This window comes from Taudactylus pleione, unplaced genomic scaffold (genome assembly GCF_031769625.1).
Source record: "Taudactylus pleione unplaced genomic scaffold, aTauple2 ptg002175l, whole genome shotgun sequence".
NCBI classification, from domain to species: domain Eukaryota; kingdom Metazoa; phylum Chordata; class Amphibia; order Anura; family Myobatrachidae; genus Taudactylus; species Taudactylus pleione.
Genome location: NW_028286569.1, coordinates 35,310 through 50,721, shown reverse-complemented (window position 1 = coordinate 50,721; position 15,412 = coordinate 35,310). Strand labels below are relative to the sequence as shown.

Below are 15,412 nucleotides of genomic sequence, written 5' to 3'. Positions count from 1 at the left end.
TAAGACCACCCTGTGGTGCCTAAAGCTAACCACCCCCCATCCACAGCTAAGTGCTAGCGTATCCCCGCTAACCTACGATCGGGATAATGGCTTGTCAGGCTATCGGCGTCTGGATTCTATTAGACGTCGGTATCTAGACGCCTTTGTCTTTAGCCGTCTGTATTATGTCCGTCGGTATATCATCCAGCTGTATGGTGACTACATCCCATATACGGTGCTCTCCCTTCTGGTGGCACTCAGCGGAACGCAGTGCTGGCACTTTCTCTGGTGTAATTCTTATATATAATTTCAGAAATGAATAATATAAGTGCCCAGCGTATATTATTAACTCGCAACCATAGGTGAGGACCCGGGACCTCTTTCTCTCTTGAGGACCCGGGACCTCTTTCTCTCTGAGGACCCGGGACCTCTTTCTCTCTGAGGACCCGGGACCTCTTTCTCTCTGAGGACCCGGGACCTCTTTCTCTCTGAGGACCCGGGACCTCTTTCTCTCTGAGGACCCGGGACCTCTTTCTCTCTGAGGACCCGGGACCTCTTTCTCTCTGAGGACCCGGGACCTCTTTCTCTCTGAGGACCCGGGACCTCTTTCTCTCTGAGGACCCGGGACCTCTTTCTCTCTGAGGACCCGGGACCTCTTTCTCTCTGAGGACCCGGGACCTCTTTCTCTCTGAGGACCCGGGACCTCTTTCTCTCTGAGGACCCGGGACCTCTTTCTCTCTGAGGACCCGGGACCTCTTTCTCTCTGAGGACCCGGGACCTCTTTCTCTCTGAGGACCCGGGACCTCTTTCTCTCTGAGGACCCGGGACCTCTTTCTCTCTGAGGACCCGGGACCTCTTTCTCTCTGAGGACCCGGGACCTCTTTCTCTCTGAGGACCCGGGACCTCTTTCTCTCTGAGGACCCGGGACCTCTTTCTCTCTGAGGACCCGGGACCTCTTTCTCTCTGAGGACCCGGGACCTCTTTCTCTCTGAGGACCCGGGACCTCTTTCTCTCATGAGCTCTTCATCTGCAAAGCCTTGATTCTCCTTGCCATCACCAAACCCTGGATTTACCCATCTGAAACCACTGCTCCTGCAGCTATCTCCTTTGGGGGCCTCACATTCTCTCACACACCCTGGCCTGGAGGTTTTCATGGTGGTGGTCTTGGGGTCATGCTATCCTTGTGTCACTCCTATCAACTCTTACCTTCTGAACCTCCATCTCATTCTTTCCATTCAACACAACATTTGCCTCTTCCAACTTCTTCGAGTATCTGCCTTTTTTTCATCTCCCTGGCCTTCGTTCAAATTTTATCTATCTCTTGGCTTCCTGGCTCTTAATCTTCAAATGGGCTTTCAAGACCCATTTCTTCCTCAATGCTTTCCAGCGCTCATCCTAACCCACTACTCTATGCTCCTTCCTATCTAGCCCATCTGTGTCACCCCTGTTTGTCTGACCCTCCCCTTTAGAATGTAAGCTCTCGCGAGCAGGGCCCTCTTCCCTCACGTGCTTCTTGCCTTACTTTTACTTTAATTTACAATGGCACCTAACACTTGGTTACTGACACCCTGCTGCTTATTTAGGTGTTATGCAGCATTGTTTATAAATCAAGTACTTGTCCTACATTGTCTGTACTGTTACTAACTGTTGTCTTGTGTGCTCATTTGTTTCTGTACTTTGTAAGGGGCTGCGGAACCCTTGTTGCGCCACATAAATAAAGGATAATACTGTCTGTCTCTCCTCTCTCTGTGATCTGCAGCTACTGTCTTTTCTCTCTGTGATCTGCAGCTACTGTCTTTCCTCTCTGTGATCTGCAGCTACTGTCTTTCCTCTCTGTGATCTGCAGCTACTGTCTCTTCTCTCTGATCTGCAGCTACTGTCTGTCTCTCTCTCTCTCTCTCTCTCTCTCTCTCTCTGATCTGCAGCTACTGTCTGCCTCTCTGTGATCTGCAGCTACTGTCTGCCTCTCTCTGTGATCTGCAGCTATTGTCTGTGTCTCCCTGTGTGATCTGCAGCTACTGTCTGTCTTTCCTCTCTGTGATCTGCAGCTACTGTATCCTCTCTGTGATCTACAGGTACTGTCTCTCTCTGATTTGCAGCTACTGTCTGTCTATCTTTCCTCTCTGTGATCTGCAGCTTCTGTCTGTCTCCTCTCTGTGATCTGCAGCTACTGTCTTTCCTCTCTCTGATCTGCAGCTACTGTCTATCCTCTATCTGATCTGCAGCTACTGTCTATCCTCTCTCTGTGATCTGCAGCTACTGTCTTTCCTCTCTCTGTGATCTGCAGCTACTGTCTTTCCTCTCTCTGTGATCTGCAGCTACTGTCTTTCCTCTCTGTGATGTGCAGCTACTGTCTTTCCTCTCTGTGATGTGCAGCTACTGTCTTTCCTCTCTCTGTAACCTGCAGCTACTGTCTGTCTATCTTTCCTCTCTGTGATCTACAGCTACTGTCTATCCTCTCTCTGATCTGCAGCTACTGTCTATCCTCTCTCTGTGATCTGCAGCTACTGTCTTTCCTCTCTCTGTGATCTGCAGCTACTGTCTATCCTCTCTCTGTGATCTGCAGCTACTGTCTTTCCTCTCTCTGTGATCTGCAGCTACTGTCTTTCCTCTCTCTGTGTGATCTGCAGCTACTGTCTGTCTTTCCTCTCTGTGATCTGCAGCTACTGTATCCTCTCTGTGATCTACAGGTACTGTCTCTCTCTGATTTGCAGCTACTGTCTGTCTATCTTTCCTCTCTCTGTAACCTGCAGCTACTGTCTGTCTCCTCTCTGTGATCTGCAGCTACTGTCTTTCCTCTCTCTGTGATCTGAAGCTACTGTCTTTCCTCTCTCTGTGTGATCTGCAGCTACTGTCTTTCCTCTCTCTGTGATCTGCAGCTACTGTCTTTCCTCTCTCTGTGTGATCTGCAGCTACTGTCTTTCCTCTCTCTGTGATCTGCAGCTACTGTCTGTCTTTCCTCTCTGTGATCTGCAGCTACTGTATCCTCTCTGTGATCTACAGGTACTGTCTCTCTCTGATTTGCAGCTACTGTCTGTCTATCTTTCCTCTCTCTGTAACCTGCAGCTACTGTCTGTCTCCTCTCTGTTATCTGCAGCTACTGTCTTTCCTCTCTCTGTGTGATCTGCAGCTACTGTCTTTCCTCTCTCTGTGATCTGCAGCTACTGTCTTTCCTCTCTCTGTGTGATCTGCAGCTACTGTCTATCCTCTGTGATCTGCAGCTACTGTCTATACTCTGTGATCTGCAGCTACTGTCTTTCCTCTCTCTGTGATCTGCAGCTACTGTCTTTCCTCTCTGTGATCTGCAGCTACTGTCTTTCCTCTCTGTGATTTGCAGCTACTGTCTTTCCTGTCTGTGATTTGCAGCTACTGTCTTTCCTCTGTCTGTGATCTGCAGCTACTGTCTTTCCTCTCTCTGTGATCTGCAGCTACTGTCTATCCTCTGTCTGTGATCTGCAGCTACTATCTATCCTCTGTCTGTGATCTGCAGCTACTATCTATCCTCTGTCTGTGATCTGCTGCTACTGTCTATCTTCTGTCTGTGATCTGCAGCTACTGTCTTTCCTCTCTCTGTGATCTGCAGCTACTGTCTTTCCTCTGTCTGTGATCTGCAGCTACTGTCTTTCCTCTCTCTGTGATCTGCAGCTACTGTCTTTCCTCTCTCTGTGATCTGCAGCTACTGTCTTTCCTCTGTCTGTGATCTGCAGCTACTGTCTTTCCTCACTAATCTGCAGCTACTGTCTATCCTCTCTCTCTCTCTCTGTGATCTGCAGCTACTGTCTTTCCTCTGTGATCTGCAGCTACTGTCTTTCCTCTGTCTGTGATCTGCAGCTACTGTCTTTCCTCTCTCTGTGATCTGCAGCTACTGTCTATCCTCTCTCTGTGATCTGCAGCTACTGTCTATCCTCTGTCTGTGATCTGCAGCTACTATCTATCCTCTGTCTGTGATCTGCAGCTACTATCTATCCTCTGTCTGTGATCTGCTGCTACTGTCTATCTTCTGTCTGTGATCTGCAGCTACTGTCTTTCCTCTCTCTGTGATCTGCAGCTACTGTCTTTCCTCTGTCTGTGATCTGCAGCTACTGTCTTTCCTCTCTCTGTGATCTCCAGCTACTGTCTTTCCTCTCTCTGTGATCTGCAGCTACTGTCTTTCCTCTGTCTGTGATCTGCAGCTACTGTCTTTCCTCACTAATCTGCAGCTACTGTCTATCCTCTCTCTGTGATCTGCAGCTACTGTCTTTCCTCTGTGATCTGCAGCTACTGTCTTTCCTCTGTGATCTGCAGCTACTGTCTTTCCTCTCTCTGTGATCTGCAGCTACTGTCTTTCCTCTCTCTGTGATCTGCAGCTACTGTCTTTCCTCACTAATCTGCAGCTACTGTCTATCCTCTCTCTGTGATCTGCAGCTACTGTCTTTCCTCTCTCTGTGATCTGCAGCTACTGTCTATCCTCTCTGTGATCTGCAGCTACTGTCTATCCTCTGTCTGTGATCTGCAGCTACTGTCTATCCTCTGTCTGTGATCTGCAGCTACTGTCTATCCTCTGTCTGTGATCTGCAGCTACTGTCTATCCTCTCTCTGTGATCTGCAGCTACTGTCTTTCCTCACTAATCTGCAGCTACTGTCTATCCTCTCTCTGTGATCTGCAGCTACTGTCTTTCCTCTCTCTGTGATCTGCAGCTACTGTCTATCCTCTCTGTGATCTGCAGCTACTGTCTATCCTCTGTCTGTGATCTGCAGCTACTGTCTATCCTCTGTCTGTGATCTGCAGCTACTGTCTATCCTCTGTCTGTGATCTGCAGCTACTGTCTATCCTCTGTCTGTGATCTGCAGCTACTATCTGTCTGTCCTCGCTCTGTGCCTCTTACTCCTCAGCTCGTCCCTGTTTTTCTGTGCTGGAAATGTATTGCATTATGTGCCACCACCAATATAATGCCAGGCCTGTGCGCTAAGCAAGCAGTATAAAGAGGGAACACAGCTATATTCTACTTACATTCGCTGGACAGACTAGCAATCAAATATATATATCTTTTATAGTGACAGGGACAGCATGCTTTCACGAAGTTAATGTGGAGCAGCAGTTTGGTGCAGAGATGAAGCAATAAACAGCATGGTAATGAGATCCAGTCCAAGTTTTCCTGGGATTACTTGTAAGCCACAAGCAAGGCTAATTAGCAGCACCAGTTATCTGACTTTGTGTCAGTGCAAATCCACAATGATCCTGACGGTAAATTAGTCACCCAGTATATAGGCCCGAGGGTTAATAAAGTTAGGGATCCTAGACCTAAAAGAACTGTGTTGCTGTTTGGAAGATTCTGTACACCTGCTGTAACATCTTTAACACTGCACTGACCTGTATATCTGCCTGTGGTGAGAAATAAACTTCCGTTGGATTTTACTCGGGTCTATGTGATTCTTGTCACATATATATGTGTGTGTATTAGTTAGTGTATGATCCTCCTGACGCCTCCAAAGGGACACGCATTAAAGCGCGCAGCTCCGGTTGTCTTCTATTGTCTGCTCTTTAATACACCGGCACAAAGTTATGTCGGCGACGATGATGCTCATTTGTCAGAGTGAGGTTACTGAGTTTCCCGTTTTGTGGTTTAAGCTCTGATGGAGATGGAAACCGTGCTGAGGAAAGCCATCAAGGAGCGCAGGGGGAAGAACACCAGCCGGCATGTGTTCATGGACTCCTTACTGCAAGGGAACCTAAGTGACAAGCAGGTGAGTCTGTGACCAGCAGGGGGCAGAGCCTCTCGCACAGCCCCCGTGTGACATTGTTAGGTCGGGTGCGACTCTTCACTCGGCGTCTGTAAAATTACTTACAGAGGTAAAGGGTCTTTTTCTGAAACCTTCCCACTGACCTGACGTAATAAATCATTGTCCATAGCTGTCGGTGTGTATATGCCGTCAGTTTGCCGTGCATTACGGTGCTACGTGTCCTATTCCCAGGGGGTGTATACTGTCTTCAGCGCATTTCACAACTAGAAGCTTTAAAACTCACATCAGTAGCACATTGGAAGCGTAAGCTCTGTACACTGCGATAAGTGCACCTCTGACCCAGGCGGGTATATAGTCGTTAGGCAGATAGGGGCGGCTCAGGTGTGCGGCTGATTGATGTCTCTTAGTAAATAAGGCTTTTAGTACTGAGTGATGTACGGTCACCCTTTGTTACCTGCCAAATGTGCGGCAGCGGCTGCTTTGCTAAATCCTCCTGTTGTGATGAGTGTTGTAATCGGGGCGCTGTGCTCTGCAGGTCCTGGAAGACAGTATGATCTTCTCCCTGGCAGGCTGCGTGATCACTGCAAACCGTGAGTATCGCTGTATTACGGTTACGCTGACGCTCCCCTATGCACTGTGCCCGTCTTCTGTAACCAAATCCCAATATATCTCCATGCAAGAGAACCACAAACCTAAAACTGCTGTAGGTGACGTTATCTCCTTATATAGGTGTGTAATAATACTCCGGCCTGTACCCTCACCGTTATACCGCAGGAGAGCTTGGGGCTGAATATACTCTGCATGAAAATTTACTTTTTAATATTCCTCTGTCTGCCAAAATATACTGTATATATGTATATATTTTATTGGCAACAATATTTCAATGTGGAAGTTGCTCTATAAATAATACATCATAGAACGCTCACTTGTCAGACCTCCCACAATCTCTACAGCTGAACCACCACATGGGGGTCAATCCAATGAGGTGCGGATGGCGAGGTGCAAGTTTCTGTGTTCACATAACGACTTCATTGTGCATCCAATCAGCAACTCGCACTGATGAGTCAGAGGGAATTCGCATTTTTCCATTCGCACCTCCCTGAGGGTGAGAGATGGGAAGGAAAATCTTTCATTTAAGGTTTAAATGTTGGGACGCTGTACTGAACCCCTCGGACTCCCCCCTAATGACTATAGGCAATTGGAAGTTTCCAATGAGCTTAATTAGTCCAATAATTACATGTCATTTTTTGGAGTTAAAAAAAAGTGTCTCAAATTAGACCAAAATCGACATTTTCGTTAGTTTAGGCACCCCAAATGTAATTACAATACTTTTTTAATTGAAAAATAAATGTATTTTATTTAAAAACATTCCAATTTTTCAAAGTGCCGTCAAAGTACCCCAAAATCACCTTTTTCCTACTTTTTTTTTGCATTTTTGGTTTAATTCATTTGAGAATAAACGAAAAAACTTAGCATCATTTATTAAATTTTTTTGGTCATTTTAAAAAAAAAAAAAAAGCACAAATCAGCCATTTGACTCAATTTAAAAAACCTTCACTACTCTCCTAATGCCCACAAACAACCTTCTATACGGTCCAGCTAACTAAATTATCAATTTGGGGGGTCCAGGATGGTCTTCCCACTTCTTCACGCAAATCTCTCACATCGCATTTGGCAGTCCTTTCGCAAAATTCCGCTGCGAGTATCACTAATAGGCATTTTTAATTGGATTGGAGAATTTTGTGGTGCGCACATTCGTGTGAATTTCATGAAACAAACTCGTAATTCGCACCTAATTGGATTGACCCCTTTGTGTGCTGCTGTATGTATCAATGTGTGATCACTTACTAGAACATACCTTTGGCCGTGCTGGAACCGGAGGCATGTTACATAGACTGGCAATCGCCCTTTCTGACTTTAACCTTTATAGTCCTCACAGATGCTTTTCCAGCAACATAAATATATGGTACCTCTGTAGCTGCGGTGGTTCTTCTAGGTTATCGGTGGAAGACGCCGTTTCCCTGTCACGTAAGATTAATAGGTGCACGATACTTCAAAACTGATTTATTTATTTTCTGCTGCAAAACTAAACATTCTAAGGTAAAAAAGGGGTTTAGTGCAAGCGCTGTAAGGTCCTGTTTCATTTTCCTGTGGTTTATATTAGGGAAGTGCAGGCTCGGATTAGTACGGATTTTTTTCCGCCAAATATCCGGTCTCAGAGGCGAAACGTCATCTTTCATGGACAAACCTCATCATTCCTTGACAAAAGGCCATGAAAGATGATGTTTTGGCGGAAAAAAATTCAGAATTTTGCGGGAAAATCCGAACTAATCCGAGCCTGCACATCCCTAGTTTATATATTTCTGTTGTTTTTAATGGTACTGGAAATAGTTTGGTGTTATATTGGAACCCTATATACATGTAGTCCTGGTGTGAACCCCCTGGTATTTCTGTGGGATGGGTGTTCTGTGGCCAAAAAAAAGTCCAAAAACAATAGTCCAATATATCATCAATCCAATCTACCAATACTGGTCGGCAAAAACTCTAGTCTGACTTTTCATCTGTATCACAGTCCAACATACAAAGATAGGTTATAGGGCACAGTCACTGATGGTAGGTGTTATAGTGCACCAACTCCTCCCTTCTACACCTGGTGTCTGTATCACAGTCCAACATACAAAGATAGGCTATAGGGCACAGTCACTGATGGTAGGTGTTATAGTGCACCAACCCCTCCCTTCTACACCTGATGTCTGTATCACAGTCCAACATACAAAGATAGGTTATAGGGCACAGTCACTGATGATGGGTGTTATAGTGCACCAGCTCCTCCCTTCTACACCTGGTGTCTGTATCACAGTCCAACATACAAAGATAGGCTATAGAGCACAGTCACTGATGGTAGGTGTTATAGCGCACCAGATCCTCCCTTCTACACCTGGTGTCTGTATCACAGTCCAACATACAAAGATAGGTTATAGGGTACAGTCACTGATGGTAGGTGTTATAGCGCACCAACGCCTCCCTTCTACACCTGGTGTCTGTTCCGATGTTCCGCTACTCCACACACAAAAACCACACTGAGTAAGGATTCTTGGTGGACCAGCAGTGAAGTGGCAAGATCCGGGTAAGTCTGCACAATCTACCTACCGTACTGCACTATAGTGTCCACCAGTTCTGGATACTCTGGCTTTTGTGCGCATTTTTGAGGTGTAATGGCCGAACATCGGAACAGACACCAGGTGTAGAAGGGAGGCGTTGGTGCACTATAACACCTACCATCAGTGACTGTGCCCTATAACCTATCTTTGTATGTTGGACTGTGATACAGACACCAGGTGTAGAAGGGAGGCGCTGGTGCACTATAACACCTATCATCAGTGACTGTGCCCTATAACCTATCTTTGTATGTTGGACTGTGATACAGATACCAGGTGTAGAAGGGAGGCGTTGGTGCACTATAACACCTACCATCAGTGACTGTGCCCTATAGCCTATCTTTGTATGTTGGACTGTGATACAGATACCAGGTGTAGAAGGGAGGCGTTGGTGCACTATAACACCTACCATCAGTGACTGTGCCCTATAACCTATCTTTGTATGTTGGACTGTGATACAGATGAAAAGTCAGACTAGAGTGTTTTCCGACCAGTATTGGTAGATTGGACTGATGATATATTGGACTATTGTTTTTGGACTTGTTTTTGGCCACAGAACACCCATCCCACAGAAATACCAGGGGGTTCACACCAGGACTACATGTATATAGGGTTCCAATATAACACCAAACTATTTCCAGTACCATAAAAACAATAGAAATATATAAACCACAGGAAAATGAAACAGGACCTTTAGCGCGCTTGCACTAAGCCCCTTATTTACGTGTATTCAGGACAGGTCGGGATAGCTGTATTGTGACAAGCAGGTCTGCATTGTGAGGCAGCACCCATTGTACCACAGTATAACGTGTATGACTGGGGGAAGGCATTGCTCAGAGCGCCCTGTGGTTTAGGGGTGACTGTCGCCCTCCTGTCTCTGCTGTTCTGTGACCACCTGTGGGGATTGTTAATGTAGCGTGTGACTGTTTTATTCTGCCTCTGGGATGCTGTATAGTGACTCCTCACTGCTGCAGGTAATGTGTGTTTTGGTTATTACTTTTTCCCTGAACCCTGTGAATGATGCATGATGTGTCTGCCTGAGATGCCAGCCTCCGTGCCGCATGGAGATATAAATGGGGTTTCTGCCAACGTTTATTCTCATCTAGAAACTCGATTGCCGTAAATGTGGTTGAATCGCTTACAGAAGGAAACGTGAAAATAAAACATTACTTATTCCTCTTGGCTCTAAAGACATACCAGGGCAAGGGCACGTTCTAGGGCAAAGCTTCTGTCTTTCCCTTTACCACAATAATGTAATAACCCCATTTCTGCCAATTGACGGCAATTCTTTATTTGCATGTTTTTCTTCAGCTTTGGAGTCTTGCTCAGAGCTATAAAGTCTATAGGACATTTACTATAACCCCGCTGGCCTCATCCAATGCCTGCTTCTACCATGTGCACAGTATGAGCAGTAATGAGAGTCTTTCCTGTGTATTACAGCTGTACCAGTGCTACAGGCACCATGAGCACAGTATGAGCAGTAATGAGAGTGGCTTTCCTGTGTATTACAGCTGTACCAGTGCTACAGGCACCATGAGCACAGTATGAGCAGTAATGAGAGTGGCTTTCCTGTGTATTACAGCTGTACCAGTGCTACAGGCACCATGAGCACAGTATGAGCAGTAATGAGAGTGACTTTCCTGTGTATTACAGCTGTACCAGTGCTACAGGCACCATGCGCACAGTATGAGCGGTAATGAGAGTGACTTTCCTGTGTATTACACCTGTACCAGTGCTACAGGCACCATGAGCACAGTATGAGCAGTAATGAGAGTGGCTTTCCTGTGTATTACAGCTGTACCAGTGCTACAGGCACCATGCGCACAGTATGCGCAGTAATGAGAGTGGCTTTCCTGTGTATTACAGCTGTACCAGTGCTACAGGCACCATGAGCACAGTATGAGCAGTAATGAGAGTGGCTTTCCTGTGTATTACAGCTGTACCAGTGCTACAGGCACCATGCGCACAGTATGAGCGGTAATGAGAGTGGCTTTCCTGTGTATTACAGCTGTACCAGTGCTACAGGCACCATGAGCACAGTATGAGCGGTAATGAGAGTGGCTTTCCTGTGTATTACAGCTGTACCAGTGCTACAGACACCATGAGCACAGTATGAGCAGTAATGAGAGTGGCTTTCCTGTGTATTACAGCTGTACCAGTGCTACAGACACCATGAGCACAGTATGAGCAGTAATGAGAGTGGCTTTCCTGTGTATTACAGCTGTACCAGTGCTACAGGCACCATGAGCACAGTATGAGCAGTAATGAGAGTGGCTTTCCTGTGTATTACAGCTGTACCAGTGCTACAGACACCATGAGCACAGTATGAGCAGTAATGAGAGTGGCTTTCCTGTGTATTACAGCTGTACCAGTGCTACAGGCACCATGCGCACAGTATGAGCAGTAATGAGAGTGGCTTTCCTGTGTATTACAGCTGTACCAGTGCTACAGGCACCATGTGCACAGTATGAGCGGTAATGAGAGTGGCTTTCCTGTGTATTACAGCTGTACCAGTGCTACAGGCACCATGCGCACAGTATGAGCGGTAATGAGAGTGGCTTTCCTGTGTATTACAGCTGTACCAGTGCTACAGGCACCATGAGCACAGTATGAGCAGTAATGAGAGTGGCTTTCCTGTGTATTACAGCTGTACCAGTGCTACAGGCACCATGCGCACAGTATGAGCGGTAATGAGAGTGGCTTTCCTGTGTATTACAGCTGTACCAGTGCTACAGGCACCATGAGCACAGTATGAGCAGTAATGAGAGTGGCTTTCCTGTGTATTACAGCTGTACCAGTGCTACAGGCACCATGCGCACAGTATGAGCAGTAATGAGAGTGGCTTTCCTGTGTATTACAGCTGTACCAGTGCTACAGGCACCATGCGCACAGTATGAGCAGTAATGAGAGTGGCTTTCCTGTGTATTACAGCTGTACCAGTGCTACAGGCACCATGCGCACAGTATGAGCAGTAATGAGAGTGGCTTTCCTGTGTATTACAGCTGTACCAGTGCTACAGGCACCATGAGCACAGTATGAGCAGTAATGAGAGTGGCTTTCCTGTGTATTACAGCTGTACCAGTGCTACAGGCACCATGAGCACAGTATGAGCAGTAATGAGAGTGGCTTTCCTGTGTATTACAGCTGTACCAGTGCTACAGGCACCATGCGCACAGTATGAGCGGTAATGAGAGTGGCTTTCCTGTGTATTACAGCTGTACCAGTGCTACAGGCACCATGAGCACAGTATGAGCGGTAATGAGAGTGGCTTTCCTGTGTATTACAGCTGTACCAGTGCTACAGACACCATGAGCACAGTATGAGCAGTAATGAGAGTGGCTTTCCTGTGTATTACAGCTGTACCAGTGCTACAGGCACCATGCGCACAGTATGCGCAGTAATGAGAGTGGCTTTCCTGTGTATTACAGCTGTACCAGTGCTACAGGCACCATGAGCACAGTATGAGCAGTAATGAGAGTGGCTTTCCTGTGTATTACAGCTGTACCAGTGCTACAGGCACCATGCGCACAGTATGAGCGGTAATGAGAGTGGCTTTCCTGTGTATTACAGCTGTACCAGTGCTACAGGCACCATGAGCACAGTATGAGCGGTAATGAGAGTGGCTTTCCTGTGTATTACAGCTGTACCAGTGCTACAGGCACCATGAGCACAGTATGAGCAGTAATGAGAGTGGCTTTCCTGTGTATTACAGCTGTACCAGTGCTACAGGCACCATGCGCACAGTATGAGCAGTAATGAGAGTGGCTTTCCTGTGTATTACAGCTGTACCAGTGCTACAGGCACCATGCGCACAGTATGAGCAGTAATGAGAGTGGCTTTCCTGTGTATTACAGCTGTACCAGTGCTACAGGCACCATGAGCACAGTATGAGCAGTAATGAGAGTGGCTTTCCTGTGTATTACAGCTGTACCAGTGCTACAGGCACCATGAGCACAGTATGAGCAGTAATGAGAGTGGCTTTCCTGTGTATTACAGCTGTACCAGTGCTACAGGCACCATGAGCACAGTATGAGCGGTAATGAGAGTGGCTTTCCTGTGTATTACAGCTGTACCAGTGCTACAGACACCATGAGCACAGTATGAGCAGTAATGAGAGTGGCTTTCCTGTGTATTACAGCTGTACCAGTGCTACAGGCACCATGAGCACAGTATGAGCAGTAATGAGAGTGGCTTTCCTGTGTATTACAGCTGTACCAGTGCTACAGGCACCATGAGCACAGTATGAGCAGTAATGAGAGTGGCTTTCCTGTGTATTACAGCTGTACCAGTGCTACAGGCACCATGAGCACAGTATGAGCAGTAATGAGAGTGGCTTTCCTGTGTATTACAGCTGTACCAGTGCTACAGGCACATAACCGTCCTGTCTGTGGAACATTACATTTTGGTTCCGTCCCATTGGTGGAGCCCGGGTGCTGTACGCTGGAAGGCTCTGTGCTTGTGGCCTCTTATTGGTCCATGTGGTCGTGGTCTGTACTCGCAGGGCTGGTGCCTTACTACAGAGACATTGGTGCCCTGGAAATGCCGTCACGCCAAGCACTCACTGGGCGGCACTAAGGGGATCCAGCAACCCTGTTACACTCCGGTGTTTCACCAGTAATGCTTCTCTACATCAGTCTGGGAAAAGCCATTAGAGAACGTTTGATGTTCCCAGGGTCTAGGGAAGGGTCTGCATGACGTTCTCTGATGGAAGTGTAACAACATGGCGCCTGATTCAGAGAGACCCTCCTGGATCGGGACCCTGTATACGTAATGTTGCTGTTAGTTGACGACACTTAGCACGGAGATGTATCATGTAATTGTCATATTTGGGCAGCAGAGTAACCAAGACTAAACATGGCTACCTCTGATGAGACTGCGCTGTGACCGTGTGCGGCTGGTACAGTCTTCGACAGAATTGTTTCCTTTTTTTTTAAATACGTGTTTATGTACCGTGCATGTGCGCAAAAAGTACTAACGTTTCCTTTCATATGCAGATTTCTACTTATTTTGCATTTGTGACTCCATATTGGGGGGGGGCGGCATGCGTAGTAACGGGTACCAATCTGCGCATGGCTGTCAGGATCAATTGTCTGCTCAACCCCTAGTGCAAAATACATAGTTATGATGACGACGCACACCTGCGTCTCATTGGCTGATTGTGTCTTGATCGCTGTCGGTGATGCTATAGAAACCTTTAGTGTGGCTCCCGGTCCCGTCTGTAACCCTATAGCTGAGTGCATGGCTCCCACTCCTGTCTGTAACCCTATAGCTGAGTGCATGGCTCCCGGGGTCCCGTCTGTAACGATTTAGCTGAGTGCATGGCTCCCGGTCCTGTCTGTAACCCTATAGCTGAGTGCATGGCTCCCTCTCCTGTCTGTAACCCTATAGCTGAGTGCATGGCTCCCGGGGTCCCGTCTGTAACCCTTTAGTTGAGTGCATGGCTCCCGGTCCTCTCTGTAACCCTTTAGCTGAGTGCATGGCTCCCGCTCCTGTCTGTAACCCTTTAGCTGAGTGCATGGCTCCCGCTCCTGTCTGTAACCCTTAAGCTGAGTGCATGGCTCCCGGTCCCGTCTGTAACCCTTTAGCTGAGTGCATGGCTCCCGGTCCTGTCTGTAACCCTATAGCTGAGTGCATGGCTCTCGGTCCCGTCTGTAACCCTATAGCTGAGTGCATGGCTCCCGGTCCCGTCTGTAACCCTATAGCTGAGTGCATGGTTCCCGGTCCCGTCTGTAACCCTTTAGCTGAGTGCATGGCTCCCGTCTGTAAGCCTTTGGCTGAGTGCATGGCTCCCGGTCCCGTCTGTAACCCTTTGGCATGGGTGCATGGGTTCCAGTTGCCACAAGCCCACATGGCGTCTGCGCAGAGCATCACATTATAGCCCATTATATCACAGTAGATGTTACCTAGATGAAAAATCGGGGTCATTATTTAGGAAGTGAATTCCATTAAAGGGACCTTTTACTGCAAAATGATGTAGATAATCTAAAACAGAAGTAATTTCATACTTTAATTATTGGTTATTAAAATATTTTAGCTTTGTAATTTACACTGCGACTCTTCTGCTCATTTGGCGACAAAGGTGCATTGTTTGGATTTGTTTGCATTGTTCAGGCTCCGTTTATATATATATTGTCGGTATCCGGTCTATAGAGCTACAGTGTAAATGTAGGCAATGTCTAGATAGACACCAGATGTTATACAGGCAATAGGTTGACAGGGACAAATGGTCAACATGAAAATGGTTCACACGTGATTATTTTGATTTGTTAGGGTTAGGCACCAGGAGGGTTAGCGACTAGAAGGGATGGTTAGGGTCAGGCACCTATCCCGACGGTTAGGGTTAGGCACCAGGAGGGAGGGTTAGGATTAGGCACCAGGAGGGGAGGGTTAGAATTAGGCACCAGGAGGGAGGGTTAGGATTAGGCACCAGGAGGGAGGGTTAGGATTAGGCACCAGGAGGGAGGGTTAGGATTAGGCACCAGGAGGGAGGGTTAGGATTAGGCACCAGGAGGGAGGGTTAGGATTAGGCACCAGGAGGGAGGGTTAGGATTAGG

The 15,412-nt window shown here is 47.2% G+C and overlaps 1 protein-coding gene across 1 annotated transcript in view; it reads left to right on the top strand.

The window, feature by feature from the left end:
- Positions 1–15,412, top strand: part of CYP20A1 (cytochrome P450 family 20 subfamily A member 1) — a 72,989-nt gene that overhangs the window by 37,007 nt on the left and 20,570 nt on the right. The window contains exons 7-8 of the mRNA XM_088465839.1: positions 5,588–5,703; positions 6,236–6,290. Of these exons, the coding sequence (XP_088321965.1) occupies positions 5,588–5,703; positions 6,236–6,290 (171 nt within the window). The remainder of the gene's footprint in view (positions 1–5,587; positions 5,704–6,235; positions 6,291–15,412) is intronic.